This window comes from Malania oleifera, chromosome 8, assembly GCF_029873635.1.
Source record: "Malania oleifera isolate guangnan ecotype guangnan chromosome 8, ASM2987363v1, whole genome shotgun sequence".
Lineage (NCBI taxonomy): Eukaryota > Viridiplantae > Streptophyta > Magnoliopsida > Santalales > Ximeniaceae > Malania > Malania oleifera.
The window spans coordinates 31882057-31898949 of NC_080424.1; the positions used below are offsets into that span (position 1 = coordinate 31882057).

General features: G+C 35.8%; 1 protein-coding gene across 1 annotated transcript in view; it reads right to left on the reverse strand.

Moving 5' to 3' along the window:
- Window positions 1-2911: 2911 nt before the first annotated feature.
- The window catches only part of LOC131161367 (uncharacterized), a 71807-nt gene continuing 57825 nt past the window's right edge, over window positions 2912-16893 (reverse strand). The window contains exons 9-11 of the mRNA XM_058117088.1: window positions 5152-5210; window positions 3649-3739; window positions 2912-3477 (exon numbers count right to left, since the gene is read on the reverse strand). Coding sequence (XP_057973071.1) covers window positions 3250-3477; window positions 3649-3739; window positions 5152-5210 — 378 coding nt within the window. The 3' untranslated portion in view covers window positions 2912-3249. The remainder of the gene's footprint in view (window positions 3478-3648; window positions 3740-5151; window positions 5211-16893) is intronic.

Genomic DNA, 16893 nt, shown 5'->3' on the forward strand with positions numbered 1-16893 from the left:
TGTTCCCCTTAACATCAAAGGCAACAACTATCTATCATGGATTCTTGATGTAGAAATTCATTTAATTGTAATGAACTTGGGAATGCTATTTCAGATGGAAATACCGCATCCTTGCAGGATCGCGTAAAAGTCATGATCTTCCTCACGCATGTATGTATGATGGTGTGTGGAAGGTGCATAGAGTTAGCGACTTGTTAAGAACATGTTATATATTATTATATACATCATCATGTATGGGCTCAAACGTATTTGCTTTTTTATTTTATATTCAGCACCCCATCTAATTTTTAATTCTTCCTCTAATTAGAAAGATAATAATTGTGAGAGAGAAGAATTATTAATTAGATGAGGTGCTGAATATAAAATAAAAAAGCAAATACGTTTGAGCCCAAACATTATTATATATATATAATGATATATAACATTTTCTTAATAAGTCGCTAACTCCATGCACCTTCCACACACCATCATACATACATGCGTGAGGAAGATCATGACTTTTACGTGATTCTGCAAGGATGCGGTATTTCCATCTAAAATAGCATTCCCAATTTCATTGCATTTAAATGGATTTCTACATCAAGAATCCATGATAGATAGCTATTGTCTTTGATGCTTAGGGGAACAAACTCAACTTTATTTAGATTCGACATCTGAATAAATTAATAATAATAAAGCAACTCTTAGAGAAACGAAATATAAAAACTGAAATAATAATATAATATTTTCACCCCTCTGGGGTTACTTAAATATGTTTTTTCATGAACATTATTTTATTTTATTTCAATTTGTACTCTTTTGGAGTATGGTCCCAATTTATAATATTAAATGAGGCAATAATTCATCATCTCTTCTAGAGATTAAATATATAGACAGAAAATTTAAATATATAGCCTCTCTTCCGGAGATTAGATATATAACCTCTTCAAGATGACTATTTTACCATCTCTTCTGGAGATTGGTACTTTTTAAACTTTAAATATATATATATATAAATCGGTATTACAGAAATAAAATCAGTAGTACAAAAATAAAATCTGCCATTAATTCGGTATTAATAAACAGAAATAAAATCGTTCATTAAAGCGGTATAAGTATACATAAATAAAACTGTTTGTTAAGGCAGTATATATATGTTAGTTAGAAAATTAAATAAACATGTCAATTGGTTAGAAAATTAAATAAGCATGTCAATAGGTTAGTCTCGTGTTAATAACGTTCTATAAAATGATGCAAAAATTAATAATAAAATAAATGAAGATAGACATAAAATAAATAAAGATGAGACCGAATTTTACGTGATTGGAATATACCTACTCCACAGGTGAATAAGATCAGAACTCACTATGTAAAAGGAATTATAACAAGGATCTCACTTTATACAAAATATTTCCCACCAACTTTTCTCTGATTATTTTCTAACCCATTTCTTTTGCTTACCTTCTGCGCCCAATTTCTTCTGCGTCTTTTTCTCTGCTTCTCTTGTGCGTGTATTTTCTTCCTCGCAGCTCCTCCTTATATAGGAAAGGGCGGAGCAAGTGGTGATGGGATTTCTTCTTTAATAATGGATGAAGAGGGAGGCATGAGGAGACGGATGATGGGGGTAGCATCCATTATTGATGGGTGCACAGGATATTTAGTAGGTGGCATCCAATTATTTCATAACAAGTGTCATATTTAATGATTTGTTTTTGTAGTTGCTGTAGCCTATATGCTTTGAAAAATGTTTAATATCCAAACTTATAATTAGACTCGAGGCCAGGGTTCTAGAAAACCCCCTTATATCTATATATATATATATATATATATATATAGAGAGAGAGAGAGAGAGAGAGAGAGAGAGAGAGAGAGAGAGAACAACTATTTTAGAGATTAATTTATGTAAAGAATTCGAATTTGATCAAGCGAAGATTGCATGTGACTCTACTTTGTTGGTTCAGTGAATAAATTCTGAGAAGTGTTCGGTTTGAAAATTATGGAATTTGTGGGAAGAGCTTATCCTAGCATTGAGAGGCATACAGTTTAAAGTGGATCATGCTTATAAAGAGGCGAATAAAAGTACAAATTTCTTTGCCAAACAAGGTGAATCTGGTATTTCTCGATCATATAATTGTCAAGATGATCTTCCATAACAAGTAAGGAGAATGATTCGATTGGATTTGTTAGGATTTCCTTCTTTGTGTTCGTAATGTTTTGTATTTATCTTTCGAAGTTTTGTTTGTTTTCCACTTTATAATTGTTTAGTTTTTTCAGTTTTTGATTGATTGCTGATCTTTGGTTTATTGGTTTTGATTATGTTGGTTAAGTTAGTTTTAGGGCTTTAGAGTTTGTTTTTGATATCCCAAAGTCTCAAGATTAGAACCACGGTATTCCTTCACCATAAGTGAGAAATTTTCTAATAAAGCTAAGAAGTGCCGCCTTTTTTTTTTTTTTTTTTTTAAAAATTTTATTAAAAAAAAAAAACACTTAACTCAAGCCTATTTATTTAATCTTGAAACATAGGGCTAAGATTTTATCCTCTTCAGCTAGGGAGAATGTTAGGATGAGGCCTTGTGACTAGACTTGTATATGAATTAAATCTCTCTTTGTACAGCAGCGTCCCTCTGTTTTTTTTATCATCTGGAGCATCAAACTGATGGTCAGAGCCAAGTTCACGACAACGTTTGCAGCGAGTCCAAGTAATGGGCAGGAGAGCTTGCGAGAGTGGTTGAAAGAATGCACGCTGTTGGCATTACCCAGTCTGATCTTTAGAAGCCTCAACTCATCTGCTGTTCAAGGCACAAGAGGTGGAATTGGGTTGGCCCAAAACTTCTAAAAAATTTGACTTGGAATTGCCTTCAACCAAAATCAATACAACCCAGACTACAACACACAACTGACGCATCACCTGAAAAAAATTAAAACAGAAACAAAACAAAATGCTGAGCACTATGTACCCATTTGATCCTCTGTTCTACAATCTCCACTTGTAAAACTTAGCATACAAGAAAGTGTTTACAAAGGATGCCATTTCAAATAAAATTTCCTTGCACCGCAATGCAGGCAGGGCTAAAAATTAAAATATATATATCTTACATAGCAAAACACCATTATATTCTATAAAACAACTGAGCAGAGGCGCAGCCCATATACAACTACCATGATGTACACGTTGGCAGTCCTTCGATTCATTCAGCAAAGTGCAGCAATTTTTTTTTTTTTCACTGAAAATCTGTAAGAGCCTGCAATGAACACAATGGCTGGCTTATGTCATTTAAAGTTTCCGATCTCAAAAACTCGGGCAGTTCTGTCAAGAGAGGCCGAAACAAGGAAATCCCCATTTGCAGATACGGCAAGAGATTGGATAGCATCAGAGTGCCCTCTGAAGGTTCTTACACATTCTCCAGAGAGGCTATCCCATAATTGCACCTTTCCTCCAACACAACCTGTAGCTATGTACCGTGATGCACCTACCCAAGACGAGCATGTCACCCCACTCTGTCCACAAAGACACTTTATGTGAAGCGCAGTGATGAAATAAAAGAAATAATAGATGTTGCTGACTAAAGCATAAAATTTCTAGAAGAAGCAAACTACATGGTGGAATTGATGATGATATAGATACAGAATGGTTGAATATAAATTTATACAAAACAACACTCAATGGACCTCATTGTCACATGTGCAGCGAGGCAACGAATGCTGAAGATCCCAGACAATAAGCTTCTTATCCAGGGCCCCTGTTGCAGCCCAAGGAGAGCTGCCATGTAAAGATAGTATCAGATAACATGAACCAAATACTATTGGCATGCTTCAGTTTCATGTTTTTACCTTTGGTGTTAACAAGAATTTCAAATAGATGACACCATGACAACCTAAAAGATTTAATCACTCTCATCTCTATACTTTGAAATTGTTATTTGTTGTCTGGTCTCTAAATTCCACACTGAAGAGGCCAGTGGTGAAAGAGACTAAAATATTTCAACCAAGCAAATGAATATAAATTTTATTAAACTTGCCCTAAAAGTTGAGCCAAACACGATGTTGTTTATGACACATGAGCTGTTTCATGTAAAATGACAAGCATTTCTAAGGTTCAGAAGCTAATTAGAGAATTAATGGGGGTAGCCACAACAATGCGCATGAGTGCACATATTTTTATTCATGGTAATTACTAGAACAAATGTATTTATGCTCTGAGGGGAGATGGGAGAAAGAAATTTTTATTCCATTGAGAAAGAAATTTTTTCTTGTTCATCAATATATAATTTTACAACTTGCGTAGATTATTTCAGATACATAAATCATCAATTCTGCCCAGTTGAAATGAAAAAAGGTTCCAAAGTTTACATAAAACATTAACTCTGCCCAGTTGAAATGAAAATAGGTACCAAAGTTTACTTCTACAATAAGGAAGCTCTTATCTTATTAGGGGACATAGATGACAGAATCATCTTAAAAGTAAACTAATTTCACTAGGGACACATTGCATTTAGAAATCCAGTGCTATCAAATGTCTAAGAAAAGAGTGGCAGGTAGAGTTCACAAATGCATGAAAAACCAAAAAAAACACCTGTATCCACCTTTGTATGCCACTTTGGTTGGATCCCTAGCAAAAGTCCAACTTCATTTGAATGAAAATTGTGCAAAACTGAATTATGTCCTGGTAATTACTTTCTTCAATTGTTTTACTCAATTAAGCATACAAAGATTTAAAAAAATATATAAAATTATACATACCCCCACACAATGACTGTATGCACAGACACACACATAGGATGTCTTGTAAGTCATGAATAGATTTTAAAGAGGTTCAATGTCCAGAATTCCATAAATGTTTAGGAACATGATAAAAGTTTTCAAATCTACAACTTTCATAGCGGATACTCTGTTTATAAATCATCATTGATTTGAATATTGGTAAATGTGTTGCGCTCAAATCCTGTTGCACTTTTACCAAACCACCACCAAAATATCACAGGATTGAGCACCTTCACATTATCCTTGCTTTCCCCACATTTACCAGTTCCACTTGAAATTTATGGCAGTCTCTCCTTCCCACTACCTTGATCTATCTGAGCTAAATAAGTGTTCATCTGTCGTTTTCTTTCCTTGATAAATCAATTAAGCCTTTTCTTTTCATAGACATGAGAGAGAGAGAGACTCAGATACCTTGGTGAAAGAGCGACACATTCAACTGAATCTGAGTGGTCACGAAAAGAATTAACAACCTGTGGATGTAGATGTGCAAGTCTATTAAAAAGCCTGCTAAATAGAAGAAATATTCAATAAAATCCAGAACCATTATTTTATCAAATGACATATGCAAAAAAAAAAAAAAAATGTAAAATACAATAAGAACACATGTATGCATGTGTGTGCACATTCATATCTGGCATCAATTAAACACAATACAAGATGATATACACAATAAAGAATAACAATTTGACAGTGAATGCTATAACAGCAACAACCACAACAACCAAGCCTCAAATCCTATTAGGTTAGGTTGGCTACATGAATCAGTTTTCACCATTTGTCATGATCTAGGGCACAGTGCTATCAAATTCGTACTATCTCGGTCCAAATTATTCAAGGCTAGCCCTTCCCTTCCTACTTCTAGTTCTAATAACCACATAATCCCACTGGAGAGTTATTTATTCTACATTGCAAGTGCCCAAAACATCTTAGCTGCGTTATCTTCTCAGTTACAGGTGCAACCAAATCCGTCTGTCTTGCACTTAGCACCTTAACTCTTTCCACACAGAGCCCGACCCAAGCCTAAAGGAAAGTGGTTTAGTTAGGTAGCTGGCAGCCAGTGTAGAACTTGTCAAATCTCAATGATTGGGTGGACATTAACATGTCTATACAATAATAAAAGATCCAATATGGTTCCATGAAATATGGAGACATGATTAATTTCCTTTTTTCACTAAACTTTATGCTGCTTCCCCAAGTTTGGCATACTACAGGCATAAAAGTAGGATTCGATATGGCATCCTGGACCAAACCTGAAGAGAGAGACCTCTGAATTCTCCAAGTCAGATGGGTTCATGCGTGCACTCTAAGGCCTAAGCTAGGAAGCATTCATACAAGCATGGTCTTAAATTTGCATGAGATTGTTGAAATTCCCGCTTTCCATCACCCTTGAAATTGAAACGGCAGTCAATTTTTGACTTAAATAATTTCCATTGAAATTTTAACAAATCATCCAAAATTTATTGAAATCTCAAAATTTTAGCAAAAGGTATCGAAATTTTAACTACAGAATGAAATTCCCTTGGAATTCAAATGTGAGATTTATATGCAAAGTGAAATTTTTCTCTTGATTTATCTTATTTTTTTACTAAAACAAAAAGACTATTACAAGGGCTTTTGAAATTATTTAATCATTCATGTCTAAATTATATTTATTTGTATAATAAGCAATATTTAATTAATTTATGAATTTCATTTATATTAACAGAATATATTTAATACAAATATTATATTACCAATATGTTTATACACATTATATTACAACTATTGCACCTCATACACAACATAGATGTATTTAATTTGTAATATATATTTTTTTTATAACAAAGAGAAATTTCATTGATGAGGAGAATTTACAAAAAGGAGAAAAAAACTTCTCTCGTCAAAATTCTGTAAAAATTCAGAAAAAAAAACTAATAAAACAAAAATTGAAAAAACACATAATATTCAGAAAATTTACATTATTAGTCAAAAAACCTACATTATTATGTCCTTTAGCCATTTCTAAAATTTCACAAAAGAATTCCATTCTTTACTACTAATTTCCATAATTTTTTCAAGTCGAAATTCCCATACTTTTGGAGCTTCGAAATTTTAGTTGAAATCAAAATTTAAGACCTTGCATACAAGTAAAGTACAGTTTTTATAATAATAATAATAATAATAATAATAATAATAATATTATTATTATTATTATTAAAAACATGAAATGATTATGACATACCTTGTATGTATCTCTTAAAGAAAACATGTACTTGCCAATTAGATAAATTGCCTCCACATTGTTATCCCGTCATGATATAACAAAATAACAAAATAATCAACAAGATAAATTGTCTCTAAATTGTCATCAAATCATGCCTATACCATAAATTGACAATTACATGCATTATCTTTGATTTGCGAAAAAAAATCGAAAGTTTAGTCTTCGTAATTACCTTTTAGCACGCTCTATTTTTTAAATTTCAACATTTAACTGAGAAAAACTTAAAATTTTATATTAGACCCTGATTTTCATTGCTTAAAATTACAATTAGGCCTCTGCCATACCCATTTCATACCCGTATGCATATGTGTAAACCCATGTACCTGAAATTTGCCTACACTCGTAAAAATAAAATAAATTGATAAAGAGGTACGCAGCATGTACCAGGCAGTAGCCAATCCGTACAGTACATGTACATCATATTCCTTTGGAATGTCTATGCTACCTATACCCCAAGCCTCTGGGGCAATCTAAGGGCCCATTTGTTTTCTCTTAATAGTCTCCCTTAGTTTTAAACCAATTGAGACCAGTCTTTTAAAAGAGATGTTTATTTATACATCTTAATGCCCTCTAATTATCTATTAAGAGATGCACATCTCTTATTCGGTCAGCACTTCATTAAGAGAAATCTGTGAAAAAATTTACCCTAACAAACATCTAAAATTACAATAAGAAAAATTACATGTCTTGCGAATGTCGTGTGTGTGGCACTAAATGGCCAGTGATGCACCATTTGGTTTTTTTAAAGAATTTTTTGCCCAACAGTCTTGTTTCTAGCTGTTCAGAAGGATAAAATGGACACATTCAGAAGTCAGTCAACATATTCAGCGTACAGATTCGGAGGTAGATTCAAGTTACATTTGGACCTGTTTCACTACATTCAGAAATCATTCAATATTCACGAATTTTAATTTAATCAAACAAGCCCCAACTATAGGCAGTGGATCTCATGGGATGGACCCACAAAACAATGGCTGCCCTGGCACCAAGAGAGGAAATACTCCATCATAAAATGTAAAAAAAGGAAGCCATCCCTTGATGGTTGTCTAGACAATAAGTGAACAAATTGAAGCCGAAGGGCTGAAGGTTACTCGAGCTATGCAGTATCAAAAAACCACGTCTTGGAAAAGAAAAGAGATGGAGAGAGGAGGGGCAGGGGCAGGGGCACACTACAACAACTACACTTTTGGTACATAGACATTTAATGGAATCAAATTTATCATTTGACTTTTTTATGTCCACCATTCAATTTTTCATTCAATTCCATTCCCAACTCATTCCATTTTGCCAACCAAACATGCCATAAGTATTTGCAATGAGAGATCTGTAACAACATTCCAACCCCCATAATATGCTAGTATACACATTTGGCCTCAGCAGTGTCACATGAGCTTGAACTATTGATGTGTTGCTAATGACGCCATAATACCAGTCCAGATATAGGAAAAGTCTAACCATATACTTATAATGAACCACAATGTTGCAGTATGATAATACTACTAACATACAGTTGCATCTCATGTGCGTAAGAATGCTGACAAATTACCAAATTACTTGCAGTGAGTATACCTAATGGGGACAGCCAATTGTTTTCATGTCTTCTCCTTCCGTACTATACTTACTTTTTTAGATGTGGTTTGACTTGCCTACCTTCGAATAGCAGGTTCTATCAATCAGCCACAGTTAATAACCCAACCTTCCAGAATTTACATGGTGCCAAGGTTTTTCAAAATAAAAGAGATATAGGGATTTTCAAGAAAGACAGAGAGATCCTGTACTGGAGATAAGAGGGACTGCGAAGCTCCTTGAGTTAGTTCAAAGTTTCAATGACTTTTAACTCCTGTCACTGGTTATTGATCATTTAGTATTATTATCCATGTTAGTAACCAAGAGCTAGTGAGGCCATTGGTATGTACTTGACATATATCATAAATAGAGGGGAGACATATGATTGTGATTAGGTTTTCCAATTTACACACTGTACCAGAGCATGGCCCCAAGACCTAAACCCTAAGTGTCACACCCACTGCCAACCAAGCCCTAAAAATCCTAAATCCTCTGCATGTCTACCACTGAAGGGAAGCTGCTAGAACCACTGTAAAGCAGCTTCTACACAACAGCATTTCCTGAAAATTTCCAGGATGACGTTACATGTTCAGAAACACCAAAATCCCTTGAGATCTTGCAAAACCAACACCATAGCGACCTGCAAACACTGCATATCATCCAAGCCCTGAAATCTCACTGTTGGAGCCTCCCTCTTGTGCCCCTCATCCATTGGTCAAAGGCTGGCGGTGCAAACTCCATGCACCAGCACGTGAGGCTTCATAGAGCAATTTTTTTAGCCTAAACCGGTCCTATATCGTTCAAATAACTCTATAAACCATATTATTAAATTTTTGGTGTGGAATTTCATCCAAAGGTTCCCATCTTGTGACACAGCTGGAGGCTGTTAGTGGTAGCTAACTTCACCAGGGTCTGAAACAATGTTATGTCACTGTGTGATTGTCCCAGTTGTTTATCTTGTTCATTAGTGATCTTGGTTTCATGTGTTATAGGATGGAGTCCATGAATGAATCCCAAAAGTATGTTTCCTTCTTTGTTGCCACAGATTACTACCACGTAGTTGGATGAAAGAATTGTTTGCAATGGTATTAGGTTATCAAGATCTATTTTACAGGCTTAGACAAATCTAAACATTTGTTTCAATCTAGGCTAGTGACAACCAATGGAAAGAAGAATGGATTTAGGAAGATGCATTGATCATCTCCCTTCTACGAAACTCGACATAACCCTAGATTGCATAGACGTGTACATATCTAGTATGCAAGGAGATTTTTGGATTATGTGAAACTCTTATATTCGAGTTACATTACTTGTATGTAGGATCTCTTCCTACAGTACTTTCAATTTCAACAGAGAGGGGTGTCACAGAGTACTATGCAAAGATAAAAGTGAATCCACAAGGAAATCAGCATCCCACAACCCATAACAATCAATATTCATCAATCCTTCAAGCCCTAGCAGCAGTTTGGTCCCAGATTCTCAATAGTGCAGAGTTGCCACAATTATTCTTGCATTTTTGGTGCTTCCTCCAGCACCTATTCCTCAGCCCCCAGGCTTCAGTGTTTCAACCTCTAGCTTCAAGAAGACTATTTTTGCAACACAAAGTGTTCTGATTTTCAACTCAGTAATCCCACAAGTTATCAAGATGTTTCAAGTGGTCATGGTGGAAGGGTGGACGTGGTCCCCAAGCAAGTTGTACTCATTGTGGAGGAGAATTTCAAGAAATGGAGAAGTGTCGGGATCATCATAGTAAACCCCCACACATCGCTAATGTAACCACCACAGATTCCATTCTTCCCACATCAATATCTATTTTGGAGAAAGAGTATTCTAAGTTTGTGTAGTATCAGGCATACCAACAAGCTTCTCTTCTTGTTGCGTCTCTAGCTTAGACAGGTCAAATGGGGTGCAGTATCTATTTTAGAGAAATAGTCTAAGTTTGCACAGTATGAAGCACACCAGCAAGCTTTCCCATTGCATCTCTTGCTCAGATAGGCAACCCTACAACTTGATTGTCATCCATTGTATCTCCCACTAGTCCTTGGGTTATAGATTCAGCCACTATTACAACCAGTTTCTGTTCATCCCTCCAGTATTTTGCAAATTACTTCACGTTAACGTTGCTAGTGGGTCCATTACTATCATTAAGGAATAGGAACGGTAAATCCTACTCTTTTGTATATTCGTAGGTTTTCCTTTAATCTTATGTTAATTAGAAAGATTACCAAATCCATGGATCGTTTTGTAAGATTTTATTCTCACTCTATTGTCATTTAGGATTTAAAGACAAGGAAGACACTTAGCGGAGGACGTTGAGTTGGCAAGTTCACTACATCAAGACATTATCTCCTTCTACACCCTACACTATTGTTGTTATACCACTCCAAATCCATCCTCATCATGGTCATCCTCCATTGGATAAGTTAAAATGGTTGGTTCCTATCTTGAGTTATGTGTCTACTCTTGAGTGTGACTTTTGTTAGGAAGCATCATTGTATTCCATTTTCTTCCACAAGTCAATAAATGGGTGGTAAACCCTTTCATGTTAGACCATTATGATGTTTAGCATCCTAGTTGATTGTGTCATAGTTGGATTGTTGGAATTTTGTGACTTTTGTAGATGACTACTCAAGGATGACTTGGCTTTGCTTTTTTTTTTTTTTTTTTTGGGGGGGACTTATGGCAAAGGAATACCGTGGTTCCAACCTTGAGACTTGGGGAAAACAAAATCAAACCCCAAGAATCTAAAACTGATTTAACCAACTTATTCAAAACCAATAAACCAATGACCAACAACCAAACAAATAAATAAGAACTAAACAACTATAAGTGGAAAACAAACAAAATTCCGGAAGATCTCGAGGAATAAACCAACCACTCCAACCTTCACAAACACCAGCACAAAGCATCACGAGCGCAAAGAAGGAAATCCCAACAAATCCAATCGAATCATTACCCTAACTTGTTGTGGAAGCTCATCCTGGCAACTATATGATCGAGATATACCAGATTCACCCTGTTTGGCAAAGAAATCCGCACTTTGATTCGCCTCCCTGTAAACATGTTCCACTTTGTAATGTATGTCTCTCAATGCTAACACAAGTTCTTCCCACAATTCCCATAAGTTCCAAGCTGAACACTTCCCATAATTAATCCACTGAACCAACAAAGCAGAGTCACAGGCAATCTCCACTTGATCAAATCCAAGATTTTTACACAGATTAATCCCTATAATAATCGCTTTTAATTCAGCCATATTATTGATTCCATAACCCAGTAACGAGGAAAAAGCTGCATTAAATAATCCTCTTTCATCTCTTATCACGCCTCCACTACCACAATTACCTGGGTTACCCTACAGCTTCCATCCACATTCAACTTAACCCAACCTATCCCAGGTTTACACCATCTAACTACATGAGGAAGACGAACCCTCACATTTTTTACTTGAATATCCAAAGCACGAAGGACTGCAATATCCATGCAAGAAGCAGGTGCACATTTAGTTAACTTGTCTGAAATGGATCTCAGCCAATATTTAATATCAAGTCACATAGCTCTCACCGAATCATGAATTGATTCCATCCTCACTCTACATTGACAAGTCCAAAGTCTCCAAATGATGAGACTAGGTATGAGACCTACTAGAATGCCTAACTGTGAGACTCGTCTTGCACAACTAAACCAAAAATTAACTCTGGCTTTCCATGTATTCGTTGCCATACAACTAACACCCAACGCCACTGCTGCTTGTTTCCATACCTCTTGAGCAAAAGATCCCGTGCAAAACACATGGTCTAGAGATTCAATCTTGGCATTTGAACAACAATCACACCGAGAGGCCACCTGAACACCTACTTCTTGAATACGAGTATCAACCGGAAGACACGCGAACAAAGACTTCCACATACAAATTGACACCCGTTTTAGCAACATAGGATGTCAGATCCATTTTGAAACTAAGAATTCCTCTTTACGCTCCCTTATAATTTCCCAAGCACTTGCCGTGGTAAATTTCCCATCTATTGAAGGTTACCAAATTACTGTATCTAGACCCTCCTTGCAAGAAATAGCAGAGTTCATTACCTCCTCAACCTATTCTACACCCAATAGATCCACTAATAAGTCAACATTCCATCCATCTCTAGCCCAACAATCTCGTGTTCGTAGCTTATGGTTTCTGATTTCCTGAACCTTAGCACAAAGGGGACCGGAGGCTAACCATCGATCAAACCAGAAAGAGGCCGACCCTTCTTTAATTTGAACATGAACATGCTCTAATACTTCAGGTATCACACGAGCAATTGATCTCCAAAATCTGGTTCCTTTATCTAGCTTTATTTCTCTCAAGTGGTGTCTATTATTCAAATACTTGGCTTTAAAGAATTGAGTCCACAGATTATCCATAGTTAACAATCTCCACACAAACTTCATATGCAATGATTTTTTTACTTCTTCAAAATCCCTAATACCCAAACCACCCTCACAAACAGGCTTACATATATTAGGTCAGGAACACCATTTTATTTTTCTTTTATCATTTACTCCACTCCAAAAAAAATTCGATAACATAGAATTTAACTTTGTGAAGACAATATTAGGAATGTCAATTACCGCCAATTGATGAACCGCCATTGATGATTCAAAGATATCTTTTGTGCCTTTTGTTATGACATAAAGACTCAATTTATAAGGCTAAGGAGTACTTTGTACCCAATCACTACCTATATCACTAAGTATGGTATAATTTATGAATCATCTTGTGCCCACACTCCACTACAAAATGGAGGCAGAGGGGAAAAATTGGCATACCCTTGTAGTCAAACATATCATATTGTATCAGCTGAATGTCTTTAAATTTTAGAGTGATGTCGTGCTCACTATCTGCTCTCTTCTCAATAGAATGAGATCTTGTTCTTGGTGGTTAAATACCCAATTGTTCTCTTCCTAAATGCTCCTTTATTCCCATTACCTCTTTGTATACTTGGGTGTGTGTCTTTTGTCCATTAGTTACTCCAGGGTGGATAAGTTGGATCCTCATGCTATTAAATTTATTTTCTTGCCTAATCATGTACTGAAAAGGATATCGCTTTTATAGTCCAATCCTCCATCACTTTTATTTTATTTTATTTTATTTTGATGTTAACTTATTTGATTCCATGCCATACTATTCTAATTCCATGAGCCCCTTTGACCATGATATGTCCCTTTCTTTGCCTAGTCTTCTAGACGCTGATCTATTATCTATGCCCAAACATCTCTTGCATCTTCATCTTGTATAAGTCATTCCAGTTGAGTGGATCATCCTCAAGCGCAAGTGTACACACGACAACAACTCAAAGGAGGAGTCTCCTTCAACTTCTACTTCTACGCCTTCAATTTTCACATTTGATCTTCTCATTGTTATGCAGAAAGGTAAACGCACATGTCCACAACATCAAATCTCTAATTTCATTTGCTAAGATTTATTTTCATCCTTATATTACTGTTTTGTTAGTGCTCTATTGACTAGTGCTCTTTGTAAATATGTCCCTCAAACCTTATACAATTCATGGTGAAGGACTACAATGGTTGAAGAGGTATGAGTGTCACAAGATAATGACACTTGGGAATTGGTATATCTTCTTATAGATAAGTCTATGGTCGATCATTGTTTGGTGCATGTTATGCAAGTCAACCTGGATGGTTACGTAGCTCATTTGAAGGCTCGTCTAGTTGCTAAAGGATATACTCAGGTGTATGATTTGGATTATATTGACACATTCTCCCTGGTTGCGGAACTTGTTGCGATTCATTTGTTCATCTCCTGCTACCACTAGTCATCAACTTTTATACTAGGTATCAGACTTTGCACCATTTACATTTAAAGAATGCCTTCCTAGATGGTAACCTTCCAAAAGAGATCTTTATGGAGCAACCACTTGAGTCTATTGCTCATGGGGTCAGCACTGGTGTGTTGTCTTCTTTTGCTTAAGGAGAGCTACATAAAAAGAATCCTTATATGGTCAAAAGCAATCTCCCTAATAGGTTCACTACAGTCGTGCTTGAGTTTGGCCTTCAAAAAAGTGCACAAAATTGTTTTCTATCGCCATAGATAGATTTTTCTACTTGTGTATGTAGATGACCTCATGATTACTAGTAATGATGATTAAGATATCCACATATTGAAGCATTTTTTCCAAACAAAGTTTTAGATTAAAGATTTGGGTTTGTTAAAATATTTCTTGGGTACTGAAGTATCTAGATCTAGTACTGGGAACATCTTGTCACTAAGTTAGTATGTTTTATATCCCTTTAGATGAGACTGGACTATTAAGATCCAAACTTGTCGCTAAACTTATGGATCCTAACAACAAATTATTAACAAATGTGGATGATATCATAGACTTGTTGGGAAGTTAAACTACCTCTTAATCACATGACTAGACATATCTTTGCAACAAGTGTTGTGAGCTAGTTCCTTGATTCTCCCCAAACTATGATACCTCAAAGATGCATTGGGAAAAGGCCTCTTGCCCGGGGTTACACTCTTATGCAGGGTTATATTGATGCAAAATAGGGTGGGTCACCCTCTGAAAGGAGATCCATAACTGGGTAGTGTGCCAAAACTAGGTACTATTTGTTTGTTGGTGGTGTTGACTGGTGTGACTCATGAAGCTAAATCAGTTTTATTTGTTGCTATTCTTTAGGATTATAACCATTTCTTCATGCTGATTTTTAGGCAGATTTTTCTGCAATTCAGTTGTCAATATGCTGTATAAATAGATAGTTTGTTGCTCAATAAAAATTAGCCTTTTGTAGTCTCTAAATCAGCTTCTCTCATTATCCTTAGTCTTTGGTTTTTTAAATATCCAACAGATTGGAATCAGAGCTATAGTCTTGAGGGACCTGTGAGATTAAGAGAGCTCAAACACAACAACCTATTTAGAATGAATTCAGAAAATTCATTCACTGCAACTGCACCTCTAGTGTTTGATGGAACAAATTATCAGTTGTGGGCTATTAGAATGGAGGCATATCTTGATGCTAATGATCTATAGGAGGCTACTGAACAAGTATATGAAGTTCCAACCTTGCCAAACAATCCAACTCTTGCACAAATCAAAAATCAAAAGGAGATGAAGCAAAGAAAATCAAAAGCAAGAGCAACCTTGTTTGCAGCAGTCTCATCCACCATTTTTATTTGAATAATGATATTGAAAACAGCCAAGGAAATTTGGGATTTTTTGAAGCAAGAATACGAAGGAAATGAAAGGGTCAAAGGGATGCAAGTGCTGAATTTGATCCGAGAATTTGAGATGCAAAAGATGAAAGAATCAGAAACAGACAAGGAATATTCTGACAGACTTCTTGGCATTGTCAACAAGGTAAGACTCCTTGGTACTGATTTTTCTGATTCTAGAATTGTTCAAAAGGTCCTAGTCACAATTCCTGAAAAGTTTGAGGCTACAATTTCATCTTTGGAAAATTCAAAAGATTTGTCAAGCATTACCTTGGCAGAATTGTTGAATGCACTGCACTGCAGGCACAAGAACAAAGGAGGCTTATGAGGCAAGAAGGATCAGTGGAGGGTGCTTTTCAAGCCAAATCAGAGAACAACAATGGTGGCAAAAATAAATAAATAAATAAAACAAAACAAAACAAAACAAAAAAAACAAAAACAACAAGGCTGGAGGTTATGCAAGCAACAACAAAAATAGCCAAAGCAGCAACACTCAAGTTTTCCACCTTGCTCCTAACTGCAAAAAAACCAATCATCCACAAAATAAGTGTTGGTGGAGGCTAGATGTAAGATGTCACAAGTGTGGTCAGTTAGGGCACATGGAAAGGATATGCAAGACTCAACAGCAACAAGGAGAAGCCAAGGCTGCTGAGGATCATCCTCAAGAGGAGCAGTTATTTGTGGTATCATGCAAGTGCTGAATTTGATCCGAGAATTTGAGATGCAAAAGATGAAAGAATCAGAAACAGACAAGGAATATTCTGACAGACTTCTTGGCATTGTCAACAAGGTAAGACTCCTTGGTACTGATTTTTCTGATTCTAGAATTGTTCAAAAGGTCCTAGTCACAATTCCTGAAAAGTTTGAGGCTACAATTTCATCTTTGGAAAATTCAAAAGATTTGTCAAGCATTACCTTGGCAGAATTGTTGAATGCACTGCACTGCAGGCACAAGAACAAAGGAGGCTTATGAGGCAAGAAGGATCAGTGGAGGGTGCTTTTCAAGCCAAATCACAGAACAACAATGGTGGCAAAAATAAATAAATAAATAAAACAAAACAAAACAAAACAAAAAAAACAAAAACAACAAGGCTGAAGGTTA